Below are 26,608 nucleotides of genomic sequence, written 5' to 3'. Positions count from 1 at the left end.
TATTTGTCAAAGCAGGCTAATGTTAGGGTAGGCATTTCTTCTCTAAAGTATGAAGTCTTCAGTGTACTACATTAATTCTTCCAAGCCAGGGTTTATCACAACTAAGAAAAACCCAGTATCAGAGGAATTCTCAGCCCAGTTCTACAAGAAGTGGAAAAAAGAATGAACATCAATTCTTCTAAAATTATTTTATGAAATAAAAAATAGCAAAACCTTCTAACCTCATTCTATGAAACTAATATTAACCTGACCAAAAACCAGACAAAGACACATCAAGGAAAGAACATTTCAGATCAGTATTCCTGAGGAACAGAGATGTAATAATTTTCAATAAAATTATGGCAAGCAGCATACAAAATCATATTAACATGATCACTGGGGTTTGTCCCAGGGAAGAAGGGTTGGTTCAACACATGGAAATCAATAAACATATTTTTTTAAGTTAATAGATGTAAAGACAAGAATCAGAAAATTATCTCAATAAATGCAGAAAAAGCATTTGACTAAATACATGGTCAAAACACTAGAAAACTGTATAGTAGAAATATATCGTAACACTATCAAATATAAAAGCTGTCTATGGTAAACACAAGGTAAACTTATTCTTTCTTTCTTTCTTTTTTTTTTGGCACAGGGAGACTTTACATAAAACAGAAAATCGGGTGAGAGTGAACAAAGGATTACCAACAGGAATGTGGACTTCTAGCAAAACAAAAGAACAAAAAGGGCAGGAAGGACGGGTGTTGGAAAGACAGAAGGGGGTAGCAAGAGTGAGGAAAAGCCATAGTATTTTTTTTCTTCTTCCCATTTCTTTAAAAAATCCAACACAAGGAAACACACAGGTATGCACAACCATTTGTTCCCGAGTAGAACCATAAGTAAGGCAGAATCGAACATTCTGTTCTTTTCTCTTCCAAAGGCAAAAAAAAAAAAAAAGTAAAAGAAAACTCAGGCTGGAGGCTGCTCCCCAGAGCCCCCTTCCACAGGGATGTGTAGATGTGTAGGAAGGGGCAGCTGGGCGCTTGGGTTTGTGCAACACAGAACAGCATCACTGGGAACAGAGGCAGCGTGATAGGGGGAGGGGGTCATGGTTTGTCCCACCCCATGAGCAGGGAGTTCAGCTTGTCGAAGTCGAGGGTGCCCTCTTTTGAGTGGTGGGCACCCACGGGGATATCCCTGGGGACTGTGACTTCTCCAAGACCTGGGCACCATCCCAGAGAGGGTCGCCAGGGCTGCACCCTCTCCAAGTCGGGGGCGCCCACCCCCGCCCCGTGAGCCCACCCCTCAAGGAGGGGGTCCGTGCTTGCGCCCGGTGCTCGGGTTCAATATGCGGGTTCAATATGCGGGTGCCTGGTGCAGGGGCAGCAGCTGGCAGCCCCTGTTGACGTGGCTGAGGACTTTCTGCTTGAGCTGCGCCACCTGGCGGTGGATGCCAGCGCCAGCTCCATGTTCTGGCTCTTCTGCATCTTCACTTTCTCCTCCAGGCCCGCAAGATGCGCTCCAGTTTGCAGTTGTGGCACTTGAAGGCTGTGATGCTGTTGAGCAGCCGCTTGCGCTCCACCTTGATGCAATCCTGCGCGTCCATGTGGATGGGCGACTGCCCGGGCTCTCCCCGAAGTTTGGCATGTCAGACATCCTCTGTGGCTAGTCCTTGAGCACGGCCAGGCGCTGCCCCAGTGCCCGGGCGGGGGACGAGGGGGGAGGGCAGCGTCGGAACAGGCTGGGTGGCTAAGGTTACCATGGCAATGCCTCCAGCATCCCCAGCGCCACCGGAGTAGCTGCTCAGGTTCCCATAGACCACTGCCTCAGCCGCAGCCAAGGAAGGGGCTGCGCCTGATGCCATGGCAGGGGGGTCCTCCTGTGGCATCCGCAGCAGCAGCCACTGCACCCACGCCTAGCTGGTTCTGCTTGTGCAAATCCTCCAGGGCCTTGACAAAGTCCTTGGTGAATTCCTGCTCCTCACTGGCCGCCACATTGGGGAAGAGGAGCTGCATGCTCATCAGCGTGGTGATGAACAGCCCATAGGACTGTATAATGAGGAGTTCGAGCTCAGGAGAGGGGAGCTTGAGCAGCTCCAGGTCGGGTGAGCAGTGTGTGTGTGTGTGGAGGGGGGGGCGCCTGGCTGGGGGCCGTCTATGTGCAGGGGGGCCATTGGTGCCTCCATTACCTGCTCGCTCTGGCTCAGCCTCAGCGCACCCCTTTTTCTCTGGTGTCCGCTGCCAGTCTGGCAGACAGGGGAAGAAATGGCCTGGGGACACTAAGCTGCTGCTACTGCCACTGGCGCCACCTCTAGGTCGCTCAGCGCCCCATTTCCATAAAACAGTGTTTCCATGCTCCACCTCCCAAGCTGCTGCGCTGTTGGGGGTGGGGAGGAGTGGACCGCGGCCTCCCAGAGGGCTGTGCCCCACTTCCCTGTCACTGGGCCCTGTGCCCACCCAGGGCGCCTCTGCTGCACCTGGCCCTCTGATAGTGGCGGCTTCATTATTATTATTATTATTATTTTAATATTTTTTTGTCAATGGTATTTATTTATTTATTTATTTATTTATTTATTTATTTATTGTGCTGAGGATTGAACCCAGGACTTCACACATGCCAGGAAAGCGTTCTACCACTGAGCCACTCCAGCCCCAGAAACATTATTCTTAAGGGAGAAAAATTTAAAGCATTCCCTCTAAAATTCAAAAAAAAAAAGTAAAAGGATGCTCTTTTTTTGCCACTTCTATTAAACATCCTCCTTGAAACTCTATCCAAAACAATTAGAAGAAAGAATTAAAGATAAATGAATAGAAAAAGAGGAACTCAAACTATCACTATTTGCCAATGACATGTGTCTATATTTAGAATATTCAAAAAAATTCATCTGAAAACTTTCTTGACTAATAAATAAATTCAGCAAAATAGCACAATATAAAATAAACACCCATAAATCAAATGCATTTCTATACTCAAGCAATGAATCCACTGTAAAAAAAAAAAAATAGGAAACCACGCCATTAACAATGGCCTCAAAAAAGAAAAAGGAAGAATAAAATAAAATACTTGGGAATCAATCTAAAAAAAGAGGTAAAATACCTCTACAATGAAAACTACAGAACACTAAAGATAGAAATTGAAGATCTTAGAAGATATAAAGATGTTCCATGCTCTTGGATAGGTGTCGCGACCCCCGCAAGGAAGACGCGACTCAGGAATCTTCTTTCAGCAGTTTATTCAGGCCCTTGATATTCTTCTAATAATTCTTCTAATCATTCTCGGATGCCCCTCCCAGCCTTAATAAAGCACCGCGAACCCCAATGCGAAGCTGCCACGTGGACCCTTCTCACAGGGTGCTAGAAAACGACACGCCAACTCTCTCTGATAAGGAGTTGACAACACGCCAACTCTCTCTGATATGGAGTTGTCCTTCACAGACCACAGCGGAGCCAGCGCCATCATGTAATGGCGACCACAGTCCGCAGGAATGGCTCACCACAGATAGGCAGAATGATCTTGGTCAAAATGGCAAATCTAACAAAATAGTTATACAGATTCAATGCAATTCCTTTTAAACTCCCAATGACATTCCTCATAAAACTAGAAAAATCAATCATGAAATTCATTTGAAAAATAGAAGAGCCACAATAGTCAAAGCAATTCTCAGCAAAATGAGTGAATCAGTAGGCATCACAATACTAGACCTTAAACTATACTACAGAGAAATCGTTAAAAAAAAAAAAGTACCCAAAGACATGTAGACCAATCCATACTAGTCCAAGGTGCCAACAACATAAATCGAAAAAAAAAATAACCTGTTCAACAATTGGTGCTGGGAAAACTGTAAATCCATATGTAAAAAGATGAAATTAAACCTCTGTCTCTTACTATGCTCAAAAATCAACTCAAAAAGTAGATTAAAGACTTAGACAAGAGAACAGAGACCCAGTGCCTAACAGAAAAAAAAAAAAAGGTCCACATTCTCATCATATTAGCTTAGGACCTGATTCTTGAAGAAGACTCCTAAAATACAAACAGTATAATTAGGAACCAATAAATGGGATGGATTCAAACTAAGAAGCTTATTCTCCTCAAAGAAAACAATCTATAACATGAAGAGAGAGCCTACAGAATGGGAAAATAAATCTTTATCACACACACATCAAATAGAGCAGTAATCTCCAAGATTTATAAAGAATACAATAAACTTTAATGCCAAAAAAAGAAAAATAACCCATCAATAAATGGTCTAGGGAAGTGAACAAGACACTTCACAGAAGAAATACAATTGATCAACAAACATAAAAAAGACCATCATATTTAGCAATAGATAAATGCAAATCAAAGCTATTTCAATATTTAATTTCACTGCAGTTATAATGGCAATTATCAAGAAAACAAGCAATAATAGTTTTCATACAGATGTGAGAGAAAAGATACACTCATACATTGCTGGTGGCCACATCAATGTAGAGTAGGTCAACTCACAGTAACTAAACTATGGAACCAACCTAGGTACCCTTCAAGATATTAATAAATAAATAAGATGTGATATCTTTGCCACCCTGTAGTTCTTTTTAGTGGTTTTCAGAACAAGAGGTTCTGCCTTTTTAAAATAATCTCTTCCAGAAACCCATGTCATTACATTTCCCTGGTTTTTATTTCCTTAACTGGATGCCCTCACTCTCTGTCTCCTTCATAGACTTTTCTTCTCCGTTGCTAAATATAGGTTTCTCTGAGCCCCATCTAAGAGAAATGCTCCCTGTACTTGTATATCTTCACCCACACCCAGGGTCATGCTCAGTTTCATGGCAGTATTTTCTAAATTCCCCTCCCTCCCAAATATCCATTTTCTTCCCAGTCCTCTCCTGTCACCTTCAGACATGTTCATGGGGATATCTAGGAGAAATCACAAACATCAACATAAAAGCCATCCTCAAGACTAGCACTCTTTTCCCTGCCTCGTGTCGTCTTTCTGCCCCATACAGGATTGGGTATCAGCAACTACCCTAGAGTGCTCAAGTCAAAAATTCAGCAATGGTCTTTTCACCATTACACTCACCCAATTCATCCCCAAACCCTGCTTATCTTAAAGACAATATTATAAACATATTTATGTGTGTGTGAGAGAGACAGAGATATACATATATTCAAAATTATAAATATATAAGTAAACAATTATATGTATATTAAATATCTATAAAATATATAATTATAAATAAATAAATCAGGTTAAACTAATTTATTCCTATTACCAAGTCATGCCATCATGTTATATCATACATATTCTATTGAAATCATACCCATGGGGACAAGTTCTGCTAAATGGCCACAAATTCTCCTCATATCAAGGGACTCAAAAGCTGCTTTTGCCCAAAAGCACTGATTATTTACTTAGGCCTACAGATGCCCAATGAACAACTACAAGTGAGATAACACTTGGCATCTCTGAGATATATTTATTCTATTTATTGGCTTATAATAATCACAGCATAGAAAAGAGAAAGAAATACCTGCAGTATTAGTAAGGACTCCTGAAACATCCCAGGCACAACAGGTGTAGGAAGAGGCCGTGACTGAATTGAAACTCTTACCCCACTTGTGAATAAAATTTGAAAACACACACACACACACACAAACACACATACATACAATGGATAGTGAGTGTAATATTCCCTTTCTTACCTGGATGATTAATTTCATAGTGCCATTAATGAAGATTTGTATGAAAAAAATTAAAAAGCTGCTTGTAGAACAAATACTGAAGAGCTTTCTAAAATGTTTCATATCCAAGCCAGCCAATAAGTAGGCAGACACTCTGGTGGAACTAGAAACCTAAATGGCTTTGCAGATGTATAAATATTCATAATCAGTCTCATTTTGTCTCTTTAAACAACAACAACAAAAACTACCACCACATTGTTTTACCATTTGTTTGATGGTACACTAAGCTAAAGCCTTAACAGTATTTTTACTTCATTAGATCATTAGAAATTAAGCACTCTTTGGAGTTAATCTGCAAAATTAAAGAAAAAGAAAACAACTCATGAAATTAAATGTTATTTCATTTTATATCCTTTCACACTTCTTGAGTAAGCATTATCTTATAAATGAAGCTACATCACAAGTTAAGAAATTTATACATATTTATTTGCTATCAAGTTAAAATGATTATTTCTCCATGAATTATGCTGTAATTGATAATAATTAAGAAGAAACTTAATTTAATCTACCTCCCTATCCTTAGTACACATTTCTCTCTAGCACTTCTGACACCTTCATCTATCATACTGTGTTCAATACTGCAAACTTCTGGAACATTTATGTACAACTCTGAGTGGTACCTTCCAGAATGGTTCTATAAAACTCCTCACTAACATTTTCTCAACCTAACAATTTCTTAAGACAATGAGATATTGATTCTTCATTTTTTTTGTTTCACCCAAACTTGAAAAGCATCTGTTATGATTAAAATCAATATAAAGTGAATATCTAAATTCTTTTCATAAAACAAATAAAAAGTGATAGCAGTTATCACATTTTCTAAGGTAATTAGTAACTTTAGAATTTTTAAATATGACTTTTACATATTTTTTAGGTTTGTATTCCTGTTTTAATAACAAAAGTATAAATACTTGCTAAATAAGCTTAAAAATAGTCTATACATTAAAACAGTGTTTTTGTAGGCCTAGGTGGACAAATGAAAAAACTGGGCTTAAAGAGGAGATTCCATGGGTTTGAAGTTAGGGGAGGAAAAAAAGTTTATGCCACAATTACTTTCACAATTCCAATTAAATTCTATTTAGCAAATTTTCTTAGAAATATCTCTTTTGAACAACAAAACAAAACAAAACAAAAAAGCTTCTTCTTACACTTACAAAAAAATTCTTCAAAAATCTTTACATAAGTGCAGCCACTTGGCAGCATAAATATATTTTACCCCAAGCTTATATCATTTCATGATTCTTTTGGAAATTGTCATCCTTGACACATTTATATTCAGAATATTGTCTTTAGATTAAATATAACTAGTTTTAAAATATATACTAAATATTCTTGTTAACCACATAAATCTCCAAATGAAGAAAACCTGTATTGCATTACACAAATATTTTGAATGTGAGATAGGAAAGAATACCTTGAAATAATGCTTAACTAATCACAAAGTGACAATTATGTAATAGATTGCTGCTACTAGACAAAAGTAAATAAAACTGTCATGATAAGATAAAAGAATAAAGTGAAATAAGCAGTAATTACTGTTTTGTCATTAGAGAAAGTAATATCCAACACAGCTCAATAAAAAAGGAGGGAAAGCCCACAGCTGTACAAGTAAAGAATAGGTCTGGTCAAATCAATACTAGAAGCTAGACACAATTCAGGGATAAGAGTGACACCTAAACATCTATGGAAGAATGGAACAATGGGCTGCAAAGAGAACCCAAGTGTTTTTAGGTTCAGGGTATGCTACATACTGAAGAATAATATCAAATGGGCACTGGCTGAAAAATAACCAAGCTATTCTCAAAACAGCTCTTTATTAAAGACAGAGTTAGGACTTAAGTGAGGATATTCTTTTCAAGTCATTGGTAGTCTTAATTAGGTCACTTAATATGCAAATGGTCCCAGCAAGTATAATCAATTGTGTCTGAAACTTTAATGTTTAGAGCAACTTAAATTCTAAGGACACAGAGAAGCCCAGGAAAATGTCATGCAAACATGGAGACAGAAGGTGGTGATCTACATGTCAAAGAGTGCACCTCAAAGGAATTTATTCCAGAAATTACCTTGATATACAAATTTTAGAATTGGGACAAATAAATTTCTGTGTAATCTCATCTGTGCATTGTCTTACAACAGCCCTGTGAAATTAATGCAGCCCATTTGGACACACATACATTGTCCTTGCCCCCTTGCTGAATGAATATACATCTGGATCACATCACCTTTCAAAAGCATTGAAAGGCTGACCTGCTGCAAGAAAAGACATGTCTAATTATAATATTCTTAAGGTATGCAAAAACACAGCTCCTAACCTGATGGGGATATATAGATTTATGGTATGGCACAGTAATACAAAATATATACTTACCTCCTTCATTAGTGTAACTCTAATGAAGTTTCACTCCCACTGAAAATTTTTATACACAGATTAGAAATAGATGAATATATGCATAGGCCTTCATACATTGGATTACAGAAGAAGGTCTTTGGATAATTATTTCAGTAGAAAAACTAGAACCCAAAATTTAAATATCCACCCTACCACACATGTCCTGATAACCTAATTCTGCCATTTCAGGTGCCCACAATTACTACCTCCCCTCCTCAACACACACACACACACACACACACACACACACACACACACACACACACAGAAGGGGAAGGTCAAAAGACTTTCCAGCTTGTGATCCAAGATAAGGACTTGCCTGGATTGCTTTTCTCTGGACTGCTCTCTTTTGCCTGTAAATACCTCCTGATAAATAGTCATAGATCCTGGTGTGAAGGCTGAGACAACATGTAAATATTCTCAGGACATTTTTGTGCCTAGAACCTTGGAAGGTTTGCATACATCATAAAACATATTTTTATTTTGTGCATCTCCATTTAAATGAGCTGAATAATGCACCCTCTCTGGAATATGTGTGCCTGGTTATCAGAGTTCTAAGTTCTGTTTGGTTCTAATGCTGAGAAATTGAGGTTGATCCTTCAAAGTTTCATTACCTTGGCCACTTCCTATAATAAGACCACCACAAAACATTCTTTAGAGTGCTGAATTTTTATCTTTTTATCTGTATAAAAATACACAAATGGATGTGGTCTTTTAGTCTCTTGGGAAGTTGTCAATACATCTTATAAAAGGACTATAAGGCTAGTGAAGTTGACTGGTACATGGGCTACCTGGGGCAAGGAGCTAAAACAAAAACAGTAGCAACAGAAAATAAATATTAAGTCCTCAATAAACCCTGACAATGATGTGTGCACACTTTGGTGAAGGCTTCCAGCAGGTGTGGCAGGTGCCCTAGAGTAGACCTGGATGGCAACATTAGAGCTTGATTTTTTTCTGAGTTTAATCTGGAGGCAGAATAAGAAGATCAGAAGAGAAGAGACATCATAGAGCACAGACATGTGTACAATCCAGCTGTCCCTGGTCTCCCTTGCTCTCTGGTGAGGCATTTTTTGAGAGAAATACCTGTGGTGGCCACATGATGGCAGTTTGCACAGATCAAAGCAAACTTGGGCATTCTCTCTGGCTCCCACCACTCACTTGGATCTTGGCACCTGGATGCTCACCTGCCTTTCTACAAAAGTCAAAAATACTCTGCCCAGAGGTGCATCCATAATTGCAGCTGGATACTCTGAACTTTACAAAAACAAAAATAAATCAAAACAAAACAAAAAAAAAAAAAAAAACACCATTACTAACTGCCCACCTCTAGCTGCTTGTTTTGATGCAAATAGAGCAGATCTGATTCAAAACAGAGTTCTGTATCTTGCTCCCCAAATATCAGGGGTGGAAAAAAATCACGTATTACAGACAAGACTTATTGTTAAGAGAGGGTCAAGGGTCTCTGTTTTCAAGAAAAAAAAGAATTTTAGCTTTCATTGTGAATGCAAAAAAATCTAATTCTAGATTTTTCTAATTTTATGAATAACTCCATATATGTGCCAATAAATAAATACATAATCAGGCATCCTGCTCCTCTCTGCCCTAGTTAAATGTAGGCTGCCTTGAGATTCCTTGCTCCCTTGGATCCCTTCACCTGCATATCAATGCAGCAGGTGTGCAGTCCCTTCTGCTACTCCTTGAAGCATCCTGAACTTCTACCTAATTATTTTTAGGCCTGAACACCTTTGGCCGACTCCACTTGGGGAGAGATTCAGAAAATTCTGGAATAAACCTAAAGACATTTCATCATCACGCTATGATGCTATCAAATTCTTTCTATGTTCCTATTCACTATTTTTAAATTTATCTTATTTTAGTTGTTCTCCTTAATTAAATATGACATAGAATTTATTTTGGTAAAATTATACAAGCATAGGAATTCCTATTTATGATTCATAATTATTTGAGGCTGGGTCTATAGCTCATCAGTAAAGTGTTTGCTTCACACATGTGAAGAACTGCTTTGGATCCTCAGTACCACAAAAAATAAATAAAATAAATAAAGATATTGTGTTCATTTAAAAAATAATTCATAATTATTCTAATTATACTATGCTTAAATATAAAAATGCATTTGGTTTATGGGTGTTTATTTTATATTGTGCTATTTTGCTGAATTTATTTATTAGTCAAGAAAGTTATCAGGTGAAATTTTTTGGGTATTCTAAGTATAGAAGCATGCCATTAGCAAATAGTGATAGTTTAAGTTCCTCTTTTTCTATTCATTTATCTTTAATTCTTTCTTCTAATTGTTTTGGATAGAGTTTCAAGGAGGATATTGAATAGAAGTGGCAAAAAAAGGGCATCCTTTTACTTTTTTTTAATTTTAGAGGGAATGCTTTAAATTTTTCTCATTGCATTCTTAACCATAATTCTTGCAGAGTTATAAACAAATATTTTAGAGTTATAAACAAATATCTTTATCTCTCTGGTTTTCATAATCTGGTATGTGGAGAGAGTCACAGAAATTCCCTTCTTCAAGGTAATGTTGGTTTCTCTTATGGACATTATTTCATGACTGATTTTCTCCTGCAGATAACAGATAGTTCAATGAATAATGTGACATACCCTCTCCACTTAAGTCAGGTAGAGTTGCAGGTTAATTTCTTTGTGAAAAGGAAAGCATGTGGGGGTCAGCACAGTGGGAACCTCAGGGTCCCACCACTCACATCTGTCCTCTATCATTTAGTAAGAAGTAGTTTAGCCCAAGTCATAGTATGATTGATCCTTGGTCCCAAAAACTGGGCCCCAGAAAAATAAGTTTCACCAGAGAACTGGATAGAAAAATGGATTTTCAGGCTTCATGCCAGCCTTACTATATGAGACTCAGAGTGGCTCACAAATCTTAATTTTCATAATCCATTTAGTTGCATGCTTGGGGCTGAGAATCTATGCTCTGATTAGGTCTCTCCTCCAATAACCAGGTTTTTTTATTTGTTTGTTTTTTTTTTTACTACTTTATAAAAAAATATTATGGTCTCAATAAGTTACACCTCACTAACCTACATCTAAAATTGTCTAGTTCCAGCCCTGATGTACAGACCCTGAGATCCAAGGAGGTGGGTGTATGGAACCCAACTGCTCAGATCTTCAGGGAATCCTGTTACAATATCCCCATTTAGACCCTCAACAACACCACCCACAGCTAATAGTCAAATCCCTGTAGATGTTTTGATCTTTACTTCTCTTCCAGAGAAAAAATAAATGCCCAATCTGTTATTTAAGATGATTAAATGGGATTGAAGTTTTGGCTCAGTGAAAAAGTGTTCTCCTATCATGCATGAGGCACTGGGTTTGATCCTCATCGCCATATAGAAATAAAATAAAAATTTCGTGTCCATCTAAAACTAAAAACATATTTTTAAAAGTTAAAAAAAAAATCTCTAAAGGTCATGTAACTGCACTATAACCATGATTATGTGGACCATGGTTTTCTTAAATGAATATTCTGGATCACAGTGTGCAGATCCCCACAGTTGCCTAATAAGACCACTAGATGGCAAGAGTGTGTTTTCGTTTTTTTTCTTTGCTAGTGGTGGGCACTTTGCAGGTGGATCTGGCTTCTCTTTGTTGCTCCCATCAGAGTCCCTGAAGTGTTCCTCACTGAGGCAGATTTTACTGCAGATACCAGGAAGTGATATGAAGCCAGAGTCTTTGACTACAGGGAACAATAGCTATAGGATTTTAATAGAATTTTTTTTTTTTTCAGAATGTTACAGGTCCTCCTCTCCAAAAGTGAGAGGCTGACAATTTCTTCACAGCCTGAAGTCCTAGTAGTGGCAGAACTATGGTCACAGGCCCTAATAATACAAATCTGGAGGAGGAAAGTGGAGACAGGATATTTTCTTCTCATTAAACGTATACTATGGTTTTATGAACACCCAGAACATATGGCCTGCCTTCTTTGATGCTTTAAAGTATTGATTGAGAAGGTAAATGAGAAGGTGGAAAGATAACTCAAATTTGAATCTTGAGTCCAAGTCTAGCTCTGCTCCACACTATTGTGGCCTTTATCTGCTCCTGTGCCTCTTCTACAACCCACATTTTCATCCATGGCAGAAGACACTGTATGCAACAGGAACAGTGCTTGCACAATTCCCACATCCCAGGAGCAGTGCTCCTCCTACCCTCCCACTTCTGGCAGCCCTTTGTGTTTTCCAGGACTAAGATGGGAGGGCTTAACAGAAAGTAGGGGCTTGGGTGCCTCCCCATGACTAAAACCCAGGGATGCAGGTTACAGACACAGTTGCCCTGGCCCCTTTGAGAAGCTTTATATGTTTGACATTGTAGTAAGAGTGCCTTGGGCTTGTTTTAATCGGTATGGGAGACTCACATAAACACATGGACTGTCACAGAGATCTACAGTTTTCCATAAGCAGAAGTGCAGAGCCATTTGGGAAGCTTCAAGGTTGGTCAGAAGATGAGCATGTGGAAGGTGATGGAGAACATGGGAAAGAGACTTTCTTGTATTTGTGCAGAAAGATGAGACAGCATAAGTGAATTTAGGGTTAATATGTTATAATTTTAGTTAGCTTTAGTCGCATGGACCATCCCTGGTATTCTGGTACCTGACATACTGTGATTAGATCAAACAAAGACTGACCTTGGATGGTAGAAGCACAATAGAGAGAATAGTGGTGGTATGGAAATTATATTGTTTAATTTGCACATGGTGAACAACTTAGGGATTTGGCTAACTATTGCTAAGAATTAGCTCTCTCCAAAAGGTCATGACTGGGTGCAGTGGTATATGCCTGTAAACCAAGGGACTCAAACTGGTGGATTGCAAGCTTAAGGCCAGCCTGAGAATTTTAGAGAGACCCTGTCTCACAGTAAAATTTTAAAAACACATATAGGGATCTTGTTCAGGTATAGTAGAACAACTGTAGAATGCTCCTAATTTAAATCCCGAGTACCTTCCTCTGCCCCAACATACATCCACCCACACCCACACACACACAGGCAGTCTAAGAAGTCATTCCCTTCGTGGTCAGCAAAGCACCATTGTCAAAGAAAGAGAGTCCCAATAGAAAAAGGCCTTGGTAACACAAGTACTGTTTATTTCCACAAAAAAGACAGTAACTCTGTAGGTGTTTCTAGCAGCCTGCTCTCTGCTCCCTCAGGCAAGGGTCTGTGTTTATAATCTTTTAGGTCACATGCTTCATGGACCCTAAGCAGCCTTGTGGATGACTGCAGAGCATGGGACTGCAGATTCTTATGGCCTACATATTTGTGTGTGTGTGTGTGCGTGTGTATGTGTGTGTGTGTGTGTGTGTGCGTGTGTGTGTGTGTACGTGTGAATGCAGGTGCAATGCTCAGTGACTCAATGTGCATTCTTGGGATAGAATAGGTGGAAAGACTACTTACTCAACGGGGTTCCTGCTTAGGAAGAATCTTGTCTGTTGTTCAAGCAGGGGCATCTGTCTCGACATTGATGATTGACCTGGGACTGGTAAGCTTCCGGAAGGATGGTAGAACTCTTTGACAAAGGTTTAGTAGCACCACAATCACACCCAAATTAATAATTTTCCTGCTTTCAGGCTTTAGGTTTCTTCTGATAATATGCTATGTGTCTCCCTCTGCTCCTTCTTTTGTTTCTTTCCTCCCTTCCTCACCTACTGGGAGACAATAACGGTGCTTAAAGCACTGGAGAGAAAATAATAAATTAGAAAAATACTAGTTCTTTTTTGTGTTGAATATATGATCTACCCAGGGTTCCTAAGCCTTGGCATGGTTAAACTTAAAGACCAAAGACTTGTTTTTGGTAAGGGGCTTGCCCATCATGATGATGTTTAGTAGTACTATTCCCTACCTTGAAAATCAGGTAGAAATGCCTCTAGAAGACCCAATGTCCACTTGGTGTGACCACTGCCATGGCTGAGAACTATTGAGCAGTGAGGCACAAAGCTTAGTATATACCTGTAGTGGATTCTGCATGGATGTCTCTGTGTCTACTTGGGGTCTGTTCAGGGTCTGCTAATGCTCAGAGTCTGGGTTATTGGGACTTGCAGGGGGTTTAGTGCATACCTGTTGTGAGAGAGTAATTGTCCAGAGGCTATCAAATAAAACCACCATCAACAAAGGCACCATCTTAATATTGTGAGATTATCATGCAGATATTTCTGTTACAGCAAAAGTCAGTGGAGGTATCAGTGCTTTATAGCACTATGGTGATCACTCAGTAACTATAGCTATTATCATTTGAAAAAAAAAAAACACTTTTTAAATGATGCAATTGTCCAGACTGACACACAGCAAATACTGAGTCTGACTACCACAAAACCTGAGTCTCTTTGTCTTTTTTTTCCACTTTTTTGTACATAAGATTAAACCAAGGTGCTCTCTACCACTGAGCCACATCCCCAAATCTTTTTTAGAGTTAGGATCTTCCTAAGTTGCTTAGATTCTTGTGAAATTGCTGAGGATGAATTTAAACCTGTGGTCCTTCTTCCTCACCTTCCCCTGCTGCTTGGATGACAGGTGTGTACCACTGTGCCTATCTGAAGACTGAGTCTTCCAGAATCCTGAGAGAATCTGAAGTACTGCAGTGGAAGAGATTTTCTCATACTTTATTAACTGTCAAAACCATCATTCCCTGGGAAGAAGCACGTTGAAGGCTGAGCCAAGGATGAGTCCAGGGAAAGGTTTCACTTTCTCAGCTTTCACAGTGTGGCTGGGGATGGACCCGCATTTTTCTGAGTGACACAATGGTATTCTTATAAGAGTTGCTGGTAGGATGGACTCATCAGTTCAAATGCTTTTCATTGACACCATTTTTTCAACCATTCTTATTTTTTTCCAAATGTAACAACATTATGGATTTGTAAACTCTGCAGGGCGGTGGTATTCTTTTAAGAGAAAAATAAAAGAGGCAGCTATGTTTCATCAGGTACTGGATCAGTGTTCTCTAAAACAGATATCATATATATGCAAGCAGAGCCACACGTTGGATACAAAGACACACAGTGCTTCCCCTTGTCTGTCTAGTAAATGCTATGTAGTAGTATGTTTAGGGGTGGGTGAAGGGGAGTGTGCTTCATTCTCATTTGTGCAGACGCTCTGGAGGCTCAGGGGCCTCAGGGGTCATGGACAAGACTCTTGATGTCTATTCAGTGTAATCATTCTAACCCACTACATGTGTGGATTTAACAACAGGATGTGTTGCATTTCGCTGTTCAATATCTTTGTTTCTCAGTCATCTGGTTTCAAACTTATAAACTCTGCATTTGATGTAGAAAGCTAAATTGTATCATGAAGGACATTTTAAAAGCCAGAATCTGATACCTGAAGTATGACAAAAACAGCTTTTGAATGTTTTTATGGACACCAAATCCTGAGTAAAATTTTATATCTAACTGTAGAGCAAGAGACATTGACTTCTGGATGTAGTGGTGCATGTCTCTCATCCATGTAGCTCGAGAGGCTGATGCAGAAGAATCGCAAGTTCAAATCCAGCCTTAACAAAAGTGAGGCCCTAAGCAACTCATTATAATTGTGTCTCTAAAGAAATACAAAATAAGGCTGGAGTGTGGCTTAGTGGTTGTGTGCCCCTGAATTAAATCACAGGTATAGTACAAAAATAAATAAATAAATATTGACAAAGGACCATGCTATCCATCTGAGGTTATGGAAAAAAACTTTGATGTGATCATAGACTTTAGTCATAAGATAGTTTTATTAATGTGTTGTTTGGTAGAAAAGTGGCCTTTAAGTTAAAACATAGCTTTTGAAAAAAAAAAGATTATTTTAATTCAATCAATACAGAGTGATTGAGGAAGGGGCAAGTGAACTGGAGAGGTTCACAGGAGGAAAGAGGGCCAAGGTTCCAACTGTACTCCCTGCTCACTTTCATGGGCTCCTGGGTCATGGCTGGTTGTGTAAGTGTGGGGTTTCATGCGGTCAGCTCTCCAAAACTATCTCCGGGCAACTGTAATTTTTCTTTCCAGTATGAAGTTTCTAGTGACCAATAAGGTATGATACCACAAAAAATGACTTTTACACTCTATAGGTGTGTGGGGATGGTTTGAAGTATGAATCATCTGTTGCATGGTAACACTTGAATCATCTATTGTGGATTTTTTGGTGAACAATGAGACTTTTCCTAATAGAAATAGCTTTGCCTCATTCTTTGCATTTGTGTGGTTTCTCTGCACTATGAATTATTTTGTCTTGAGAAATGTGTGATCTTTAATAAAAAGCTTTTCCATATTCTTTACACTTGTGTAACTTTTCCCCAGTATTAATTTTCTGGTATTGAATAAGGCCTGATTTTTGATTAAAAGCTTTGCCATAGTATTTGCCTTTGTATGGCTTTTCTCCCATATGAAGTCTCTGGGGTTGACTAAGGAATGATCTTCAATTAGAAGCTTTGCCACATTATTGACATTTATATGGTTTCTCCCCAATATGAAATGTCTGATGTTTACTAAGGCTTGATTTTTTATTAAAAGCTTTGCAACATTCTTTACATTTGTATGGCTTTTCTCCAGTATGAATTATCTGGTGTTTAGTAAGGCATGCACTTTGATTAAAAGCTTTGCCACATTCTTTACATTTGTATGGCTTCTCCCCAGTATGAATTTTCTGGTGTTGAGTAAGGTTTGATTTTTGATTAAAAGCTTTGCCACATTCTTTACATTTGTATGGGTTCTCCCCAGTATGAATTCTCTGGTGTTGAGTAAGGTGTGATTTTCGATTAAAAGCTTTGCCACATTGTTTACATTTGTATGGTCTCTCCCTAGTATGAATTCTCTGGTGTTTTATAAGGTATAATCTTTGATTAAAAGCTTTGCCACATTCTTTACATTTGTATGGCTTTTCTCCAGTATGAATTCCTTGGTGTTTAGTAAGATATGAATTTTGATTAAAAGCTTTGCCACATTCTTTACATTTGTATGGCTTCTCCCCAGTATGAATTTTCTGGTGTTTACTAAGATTTGATTTTTGATTAAATGCTTTGCCACATTCTTTACAATTGTATGGCTTTTCTCCAGTATGAATTATCTGGTGTTTAGTAAGGCTTGACTTTTGATAAAAAGCTTTGTCACATTCTTTACATTTGTATGGCTTCTCCCCAGTATGAATTTTGTGGTGTTTACTAAGGTTTGATTTTTGATTGAAGGCTTTTCCACATTGTTTACATTTGTATGGTTTCTCTGCAGCATGAATTCTCTGGTGTTGAGTAAGATATGATCTTTGATTAAAAGCTTTGCCACATTCTTTACATTTGTATGGCTTTTCACCAGTATGAATTAGCTGGTGAATAATAAGTCCTGAGTTTGCACTAAAAGCTTTGCCACATATTTTACATTTGTATGGATTTTCTCCAGTATAAATTTTCTGATGTTGAGTAAGGCATGATTTTTGATTAGAAGCTTTGTCACATTCTTTACATTTATAAAGTTTCTCTGCAATATGAATTCTCTGGTGTTGAATAAGGTGTGACTTTTTATTAAAAGCTTTGGCACATTCTTTACATTTGTATGGTTTCTCCCAAGTATGAATTCTCTGGTGTTGAGTAAGACTTGATCTTTGATTAAAAGCTTTTCCACATTCTTTACTTTGGTATGGCTTTTCTCCAGTATGAATTTTCTGGTGTATACTAAGGTATAATTTTGTTTTTTAGAGAGAGAGAGAGAGAGGAGAGAGAGAGAGAGAGAGAGAGAGAGAGAGAGAGAGAGAGAGAGAGAGAGAGAAAGAATATTTTTTAATATTAATTTTTCAGTTTTCAGGGGACACAACATCTTTATTTTATTTTATAAGGTGCTGAAGATCAAACTCAGCACCCTGTGCATGCCAGGTGAGCGTGTTACCGCTTGAGCCACATCCCAAACCCCTAAGGTATGATTTTTGATTAAAAGCTTTGCCACATTCTTTATATTTCCAGATTTTCTCTACACTATGATTACTGTAGTTTTAAAAATGTTTGAACAACACTTAAAGACATTTTCCCATTTCTTATATTTGTAAGGTTTATCTTCACTGTAAAGCCTGTGGTTTTTAGTAATGGATGAATTTCGAGTAAAATGTTTTCTACATTCTTTACTTATGGAGGATTTATCATTGTTCTGATATACAATTGAGGATTCTTTAAATGCTTTTACATATTTTTGTGAACTTCTAGGGATTCCCTCCAATATTAATTCTCTGGTGTTCAGGAATGCTTGCAGTTTTACTAACAGTGCTTTCACATACCTTATATCTGTAATTTGTTTTTTGGTTATAAATGCTTGGATAAATAAATTTTGGGCATGGGTTAAAATCTTTCTCACTTTTACCATTGTAAAGCTCTTTAAAATGATCATATGGGTGTTTTCTAGAATTTAAATAAAAAGTAAATTTTAATGAGTTTTACAGAATTAATATTGTATTACATCAAAAACAAATGTACTGCAAATTACCTAGGGTAGAAACATGTCTATAGATATTGAAAGTTTTATCAGGGCTGGGGATGTGGCTCAAGCAGTAGCGCACTCACCTAGTATGCCTGTGGCCCGGGTTCAATGCTCAGCACCACATACAAACAAAGATGTTGTCTCCACCAAAAACTAAGAAATAAATATTGAAAAATTCTCTCTGTCTCTCTCTCTCTTTAAAAAAACAAGAAAGTTTTATCATAAATATAGAGTTCTCTCCAAGTATCTACATATGCTATGGCTTAAATGATAAGACAATTTTTCTATACTGTATGGAAAAATCAACTCCCTATTACTTTATAATAAAGACAAATTAGTATACTTCAATTTTATATTATCGATCTGTAGACTTTTATCTAATGTGAACTCATGTAGAGATTATTGAAAGTTTTAAAACATAATTAATTTTTAAGCATTTTATTACTGTGTTGATCTTTTTCATTAAAATATCTATTTTTAAATACAGCATACCTTTATGTTCAAAACACTAGAAAAATTAGGGATAACAGGAAATTACCTCAACATGGTAAAAGCTATATATGCTAAGCCTCAGGCCAGCATCATTCTAAATGGAGAAAAATTGAAGGTATTCCCTTTAAAATCTGGAACAAGACAGGCATACCCTCTCTCACCACTTCTATTCAACATAGTTCTTGAAACACTAGCCAGAGCAATTAGACAGACAAAGGAAATTAAATGCATAAATATAGGAAAAGAAGAACTTAAATTAGCACGATTTGCTGATGACATGATCCTATACCTAGCAGACCCAAAACTTTCAACCAAGAAACTTCTAGAACTAGTAAATGAATTCAGCAAAGTGGCAGGACATAAAATCAATAATAATAAATCAAAGGCATTCCTGTATATCAGTGACAAATTCTCTGAAATGGAAATAAGGACAACTACTCCATTCACAATATCCTCAAAAAACAACAACAAAAAAAAAAAAAATCAGGGAATCAACCCAGCAAAAGAGGTGAAAGATCTATACAATGAAAACTACAGATCCCGGAAGAAAGAAATAGAATAAGACCTTAGAAGATGGAAGGATTTACCTTGCTCATGGATTGGTAGAATTAATATTATTAAAATTTCCATATTACCAAAAGCACTTTACAGATTCAATGCAATTCTCATTAAAATCCCAATGACATTCCTTGCAGAAATAGAAAAAGCAAACATGAAATTCATCTGGAAAAATAAAATACCCAGAATAGCTAAAGTAATTCTAAGCAGGAAGAGTGAAATTGGTGGTATCGTAATTCCAGATTTTAAACTATACTATAGAGTAATAGTAACGAAAACATCATGGTACTGGCAAAAAAACAGGCTGGTAGTTCAATGGTACAGAATAGAGGATACAGAGACAAATCCACAAAATTATATCTACCTTATATTAGACAAAGGTGCTAAAAACATGCAATGGAGAAAGGATTGCATCTTCAACAAATGGTGCTGGGAGAACTGGAAATCCATATGCAACAAAATGAAATTGAATCCCTTTCTCTCACCATGCACAAAAGTCAACTCAAAATGGATCAAGGAGCTAGGAATCAAACCAGAGACTCTGCATCTAATAGAAGATAAAGTTGACCCTAATCTTCATCACATGGAGGCAGGCCCCAAATTCCTTAATAAGACATCTATAGCACAAGTCTTAAAACCAAAAATCAACAAATGGAACAAATCCAAACTGAAAAGTTTTTTTCTCAGCAAAAGAAATAATATGTGAAGTGAATAGGAAGCCTACATCTTAGGAACAAATTTTTACCCCTCAAACATCATATAGAGCTCTAATCTCTAGAGTACACAAAGAACTGAAAAAGTTAAACAACAAACAAAATAGATAACCCAATCAACAAATGGGCCAAGGACTTGAACAGACACTACTCAGAAGAGGATATACAATCAATCAACAAATACATGAAAAAATACTCACCATCTCTAGCAATCAGAGAAATACAAATTAAAACTACTCTAAGATACCATCTCACTCCAATAAGAATGCCAGCCATTATGAAGTCAAACAAACAATAAGTGCTGGTGAGGATGCAGGGAAATAGGTACACTCATACATTGCTGGTGGGACTGCAAATTGGTGCAGCCAATTTGGAAAGCAGTATGGAGATTCCTTGGAAAGCTGGGAATGGAACCACCATTTGACACAGCTATTCCCCTTCTCAGACTATACCCAAAAGACCTAAAAAGAGCATACTACAGGGACACAGCAACATCAATGTTTATAGAGCACAATTCACAATAGTTAGAATGTGGAACCAACCTAAATGTCCTTCAATAGATGAATGGATTAAAAATGTAGCATTTATACACAATGAAATATTACTCAGCACTAAAATATAACAAGATCATGGCATTTTCAGGGAAATGGATGGCATTAGAGCAGATTATGCTAAGTAAAGTTAGTCAATCTCTAAAAAACAAATGCCAAATGTCTTCTCTGACATAAGGGGGGTGACTCAAAATGGTATAGGGAGGAAGAGCATGAGAAGAAGACTACCACTAAATAGGGAACAGAGGTGGGAGGGGAAAAAGAGGGATAAGGGGAGTTGCACTGAAGATGGAAGAAGAACCTCATCGTTATACAGAATACATGTATGATGTTGTGATGAGAAAAAGAAAAAAAAAGTGTGTCACATTAGATTGCATAGAGAGAAATTATGGGAGGGGAGGGGAGGAGTAGGGAGGATAGGAAGGGCACCAGAATAGAACAGACCTTATGATTGCTGTATGTATATAGGTGACCCTATGACCAGTGTGATTCTGCAATCTGTACGATTAGAAAAATGAGAAATTATACCCCAATGATTCAAATGTATGAATTGCCAAGATCAAGATCATTGTAACGTCATGTGGAGCTAATAAAAAAATAAAATAAAATTTTAAAAACTCGCCTATTTCTGAAGCTGAGCAAACTGGTTGAATCTTTATTTTCCTGAAGATATTGTTAAGGTGCAGCTTCATAATGCCTTGCAAATATCACATATATATGTAATTTGATACATTTTTTGAATTTGAAAATATTTTTGAATTGTAAGTTTTTTTATACAGAATACAAAGTAGTAAAAATTTTATGATTACAATAATGTAATTAAAAGTCTTAACCAAATAAAAAGTAACTGGCACATTTGAGCAGTCAATCTTTTGAGATGCTTATAATAATATAAGCTGATGAATGCTTAGATTAATAAATTTGGGACATTTTTGTGTAATTTTCTGTATAAATAATTTTCATGTTTTTTTCTTCATTTAAAGAATTTTTAAAATTTCCTTCTCTTTCAATTTCTATTCCTTATTTAAAATTAAGCATTACCTGTCTTGTTATACATACCTTCTCTTTATCAAGTTTTGCAAAAAACATTTTATTTCTTGCTCTCCTGAAAATTCTTGGTTTTGATTAGAAGTCATACCTGAAAAAAAATTAAAATAGCAAGTTATTCTGCTTACTACACTATGGTGAATATACTCTGCAAATATATAAAATTTTATAAAGTTGGAGGGATAATCAGAGAATAGTATAATTCAAAGCCACTTTTACTCAAGAACTATACAGAGTTTACTAGAATACACTGACAAAAGTTGTGAAAACTTTGAAAATCATCTTAAAAATTTATAGCACCACACATGAGGACATTAAAACTGACTACTATTACCACAACAATGTCAAATCACAGCCCTTTACTTCAAAATATTTGGAGTCTACCTGTGACACAAATGTTGCAGGAAACGAATATCTCTTATTTATTTGTTATCTCTTTGGGGATTGTTTCTTAAGATTGAACAGAGGAGTATTCTATCACTAAACTATATCCAAAGACACTTCTATATTTATGCTTTTTTTGAGACACTTCTATCAGAAAGATGCTGAAATTTATTTTAAACTGGCATTCCACTGCCTTGGCTTCCCAGTTATATGGAATTACATTGGCATATCATTGCACATGACCTGTTTTTGTTTCCTTTGTAACTTATAAATATTTTCCAAAATGACTTTAATTATGTAGTTTAACAGATTTTAAATATAAAAATTTCAATGAAAATAATAGCTCCTATAATAAAGGGTATTATCAACTCAAGCAAACAAAGAATATAACACTAGTAATTGAGAGTTAAAAAGTTGATGTTGTTAAATAACTAAGCAATGCCAAATAACTACTTGAAAGATATTTAATAAAATAAATAACAATGTAGAAAATTGAAAGAAATTCAGAAAAAAATAGCAACAGAAAAAGCAGAAATTATATACTAAAAATATTTTTTATAAAACAATGCCTCAGGCTGGGGACACAGCTCAGATGGTAGAATGTTTACTTCACATGCAAAAGGTGGGGCTTAATTCCTGGCACCACACACACACATCACACACACACACACACACACATACACACACACACACACACACACACACAGTCTCATCCATTAGAAATTTGAAGAATATATTAAAGGCTAGAATTAATTAAAAGACACAGGTAGGTCTGGATAATGTAGTGTATGACTGTAATACCAGCATCTGGGGAGGCTAAGGCAGGAGGATTATGAGTTCAAAGACAGACTCAGCAATGGTGATGCATGAAGCACCTCAGTGAGACCCTGTCTCTAAACAAAATACAAAATAGGCTGGTGATGTGGCTCAATGATTGAGTGTCCCTGAGTTAAACCCTCAGTATAAATAAATAAATAAATAACATAAGTTAATAAATTTATAATCAAACTTTTGAAACTCTTCAAGAAAAAAATTTGATATGACTAAGAAAAAGATAAATTTTAATTATAATGATATTGTTTTATGGTTAACCATTGATTTCTTTGAAGAAGGCTTCCAGAAAAGAATTGGAGCATAAAGGTATGTATGTTGAAAGAAAAAGAAAATATGAACCTAGAATACTTTATCCAACAATACCATTTTTTAAACTTTAAAAAAAATACAGGCTTAAGATATATACATATTCCAAAGTAACTTTACTTCTTGGCCTGCTCTAAGAGAAATAATCAATGGAATCTTTCCAATAAAATAAATCTGCACAACAGAAATGATAAAAAATTTGAAAGCTTATGTGAAAAAAATATATATATACATATACAAATATATATTTTATTTTACTTTCATTGTTGTACATAAAACATTTGATTCTACTATAGAATTTGGAAAACTAAAGTGTAAAAATTATCATAATTCTTTGTTAATCAGCATAAGTTAGAAAAGCAGTTGTGAAATCAATAATAAATCATGGCAACACATGTAAAGACACTGATTATCTTACAAAACCAAAGTTAATTCAGTTTGAAACATAGTGCAAACTAAAAAAAATTTTAAATTTCTTCTATAGTAATACATGACAGTAGAATATATCTTCACATATTATACATTCATAAAGTATAACTACCTATTTGTGTGGTGGTAAATTTTGTGGAGTTACACTGGTTGTGTATTCACATAAGAACATAAGAATGTTATTTCCAATTTATTCTACTGTTTTTAAGTACTTTTATGTAATTCCAAATAATGACAAAATAAACATCAAAGATAAAAAAATAGGAAAAAATTGAAATATCACTATAAAAATTTATGAACTACAAATTAAGGCAGTTTTTTAATAGTAGAAAAAATTATAAGAAATAAACAAAAATTGAAAACTACAGAAGTAAGTTCTTCCTCATCAGTAACTTAAGTACAAATAAACTATTTTGAAAAATCCTAATCAGAACACAATGTGACTAACAAGATTAAACCTAAAAATATGTTAACTATTTCAGATGTAAATCTACAGAAGATTGTCTTTAAATATAAGGTCACAAAAAGACTAAATCAAAAAGATACAACAAATATTACATTCAAAATTGCAAAGATTATAATACTATATAAATAAGAGACAAAGTAGATTATTATATAAAGATAAATATGACCAATCCTGGGAATACAATCATAGTGAATATATTTGTAACACAAATCATATTTTTCATATATAGAAAGAAAACACATACTAAAAATTAAACATCATAGAAAGAAACAAAGCTATAGTAGGAGACATCAATTCCCAATTAATGCAAAGAAAAAAAAATAGCATTGCATTAGTACCCATGGAATTAAAAAAAAAACTTCAAAAAGCATTAAAAATTAATTAGGTTTACAGAGGAAATCTATAGTATATGGAATATTATTCCAAAGAGATCAGGTTAAAAGCAAAAAACAAATGTTAAAGATATTAAAATATTGAAGTTGCTTTCTAACATAACATAATAAGTTCCAAAACAAAAGTGAAAATGATATTCAGAATTTATGAATATGAGTTTAAAACCAAATTCAGTGATTAAACAAGGCCCTAAGCAACTTAGATAGACACCTTAACAAAAAGAAATATAAAAAAAAGCTGCCAGCCAGACATGGTAACACACATCTGTAATACAAGCAGCTTGGGAGTCTGACAGCAAGATTTTGAGTTCAAAGCCAGCCTCATCAAAAGAAAAGTACTAAGCAAATCAAGGAGACCATATTTCTAAATAAAATAAAAAATGGGGGCTTGGGATGTAGCTCAGTGTCCAAGTGCCTCAGAGATCAATCCCCAGTACCCTTCCCAAAAAAGGATTGTTGATGTAGCTTAATTGTAAAGAACCTCTGCTAAAAAAAAAAAAGAAAGAAAAAAGAAAAAAAATCCTATAGCACCCCAAACAATCTAAGCAGTTCATTTAATACCAAACAATCAATATTACTTTTGTATAAACAAATAAGTTATTTGAACAATTCTGTGGAATATTCTGGGTGCATCAATAACTACACATATTAAAATTTTTTATAAACTGCTTCCTGATATAAAAATAATAAAAGCTACAATATTCAATATATTTTGAGGGTAATTGAGAAAGCCACGAGTAAGAAAACTGAAAGTACATCAACTAGCCCTCAACTTGATGGTAAAATTAAAATAAATTTACAGATCTATTCTCATTAAAACAACATTCAATAGAGACCAATTGAATATCATTTCACATAATTACATGAAGGCAATTTGGAATGAACTATGAAAAGTTTTCAAACTTTTCAAAGATAAGAAATTATATAATATTTACAATGGTCAACTTTTAGTATAGTGTGTTAAGTGAAATAGTAATTGACAAAAAAAATACCAGGTAAATCTACTTATGAGAGATATCTATTGTAGCCAAATATACAGACAAAAAGGAATGGCATCAGGGATGAAAAAGTGTGACAAAGGAGCACTTGTTTAGATGAAAAATGAACTTATTTTTTAGTTGATCCAAACTTTCTAGAAAAAATGTTACAAAAAAATTTGAAAGAACACTACTGACCAGTAAATTTAAAATATATAAGACAGTAAATTCAGGAAAGTTACACAGTTTTGATCACAAGTACAAATTTAACAAATACATAAAAGTTAAAAGAATTGTAAAAATCTTTATGGTACCTTTAAAAAGCTAAAATCTTACACTAGGCAAAACAATAGATTCATATAGAGAGAGATGATGAATATGCCATTAATTCTAGCTACTTGGAAGGCTGAGGCCTGGAAATACAATTTTAGCTTTAGCCACTTAGCAAGAGTCTATTTTAAACTAAAAGTCAAAAGGGGGTGATGATGAAGGTAAATATTATAAGAACCTCTGAGTTCAATTTGCAGTATATATCAAAATTTATATATATAGAAACTCTGAGTTCAATCTGCAGTGTGTATATATATAAAAAAATTTAGATACATTACATGAAGAAGCACAAGAACAGGGTAAACAATCAAGGCACTATATATAAATCATAAATAAAAGAGGGGTAATATTTATACATGTAAGTAAAAGTATAGAAAACTTGATTGAAAATTGGCACATGGTTCAAGTGCAATATAATTTCACCTAATGTTTTCCTAAAGTGACAAATTATGATAATTTCTATTTAATCATAACATATAGATATAAAAATTAAAACAATATCACTGAGAAAAACTAATAAAAACGCTGCAGCTGTCTAAAGAGTGAAAGTCAAAAAAGACACAAGAATTAGAATAATGTAACCCAC

The 26,608-nt window shown here is 35.8% G+C and overlaps 1 protein-coding gene and 1 pseudogene across 1 annotated transcript in view; both read right to left on the bottom strand.

Moving 5' to 3' along the window:
• Positions 1-1,335: 1,335 nt before the first annotated feature.
• Positions 1,336-5,283, bottom strand: LOC144368666 (transcription factor JunD-like; annotated as a pseudogene).
• Positions 5,284-16,510: 11,227 nt separating this feature from the next.
• The window catches only part of LOC120890513 (uncharacterized), a 49,993-nt gene continuing 39,895 nt past the window's right edge, over positions 16,511-26,608 (bottom strand). Inside the window, exons 4-5 of the mRNA XM_078024930.1 lie at positions 17,997-18,040; positions 16,511-17,765 (exon numbers count right to left, since the gene is read on the bottom strand). Coding sequence (XP_077881056.1) covers positions 16,526-17,765; positions 17,997-18,040 — 1,284 coding nt within the window. The 3' untranslated portion in view covers positions 16,511-16,525. The remainder of the gene's footprint in view (positions 17,766-17,996; positions 18,041-26,608) is intronic.

The sequence above is a fragment of the Ictidomys tridecemlineatus genome, chromosome 11 (assembly GCF_052094955.1).
Source record: "Ictidomys tridecemlineatus isolate mIctTri1 chromosome 11, mIctTri1.hap1, whole genome shotgun sequence".
Lineage (NCBI taxonomy): Eukaryota > Metazoa > Chordata > Mammalia > Rodentia > Sciuridae > Ictidomys > Ictidomys tridecemlineatus.
This window is presented reverse-complemented; position numbering and strand designations above follow the sequence as displayed.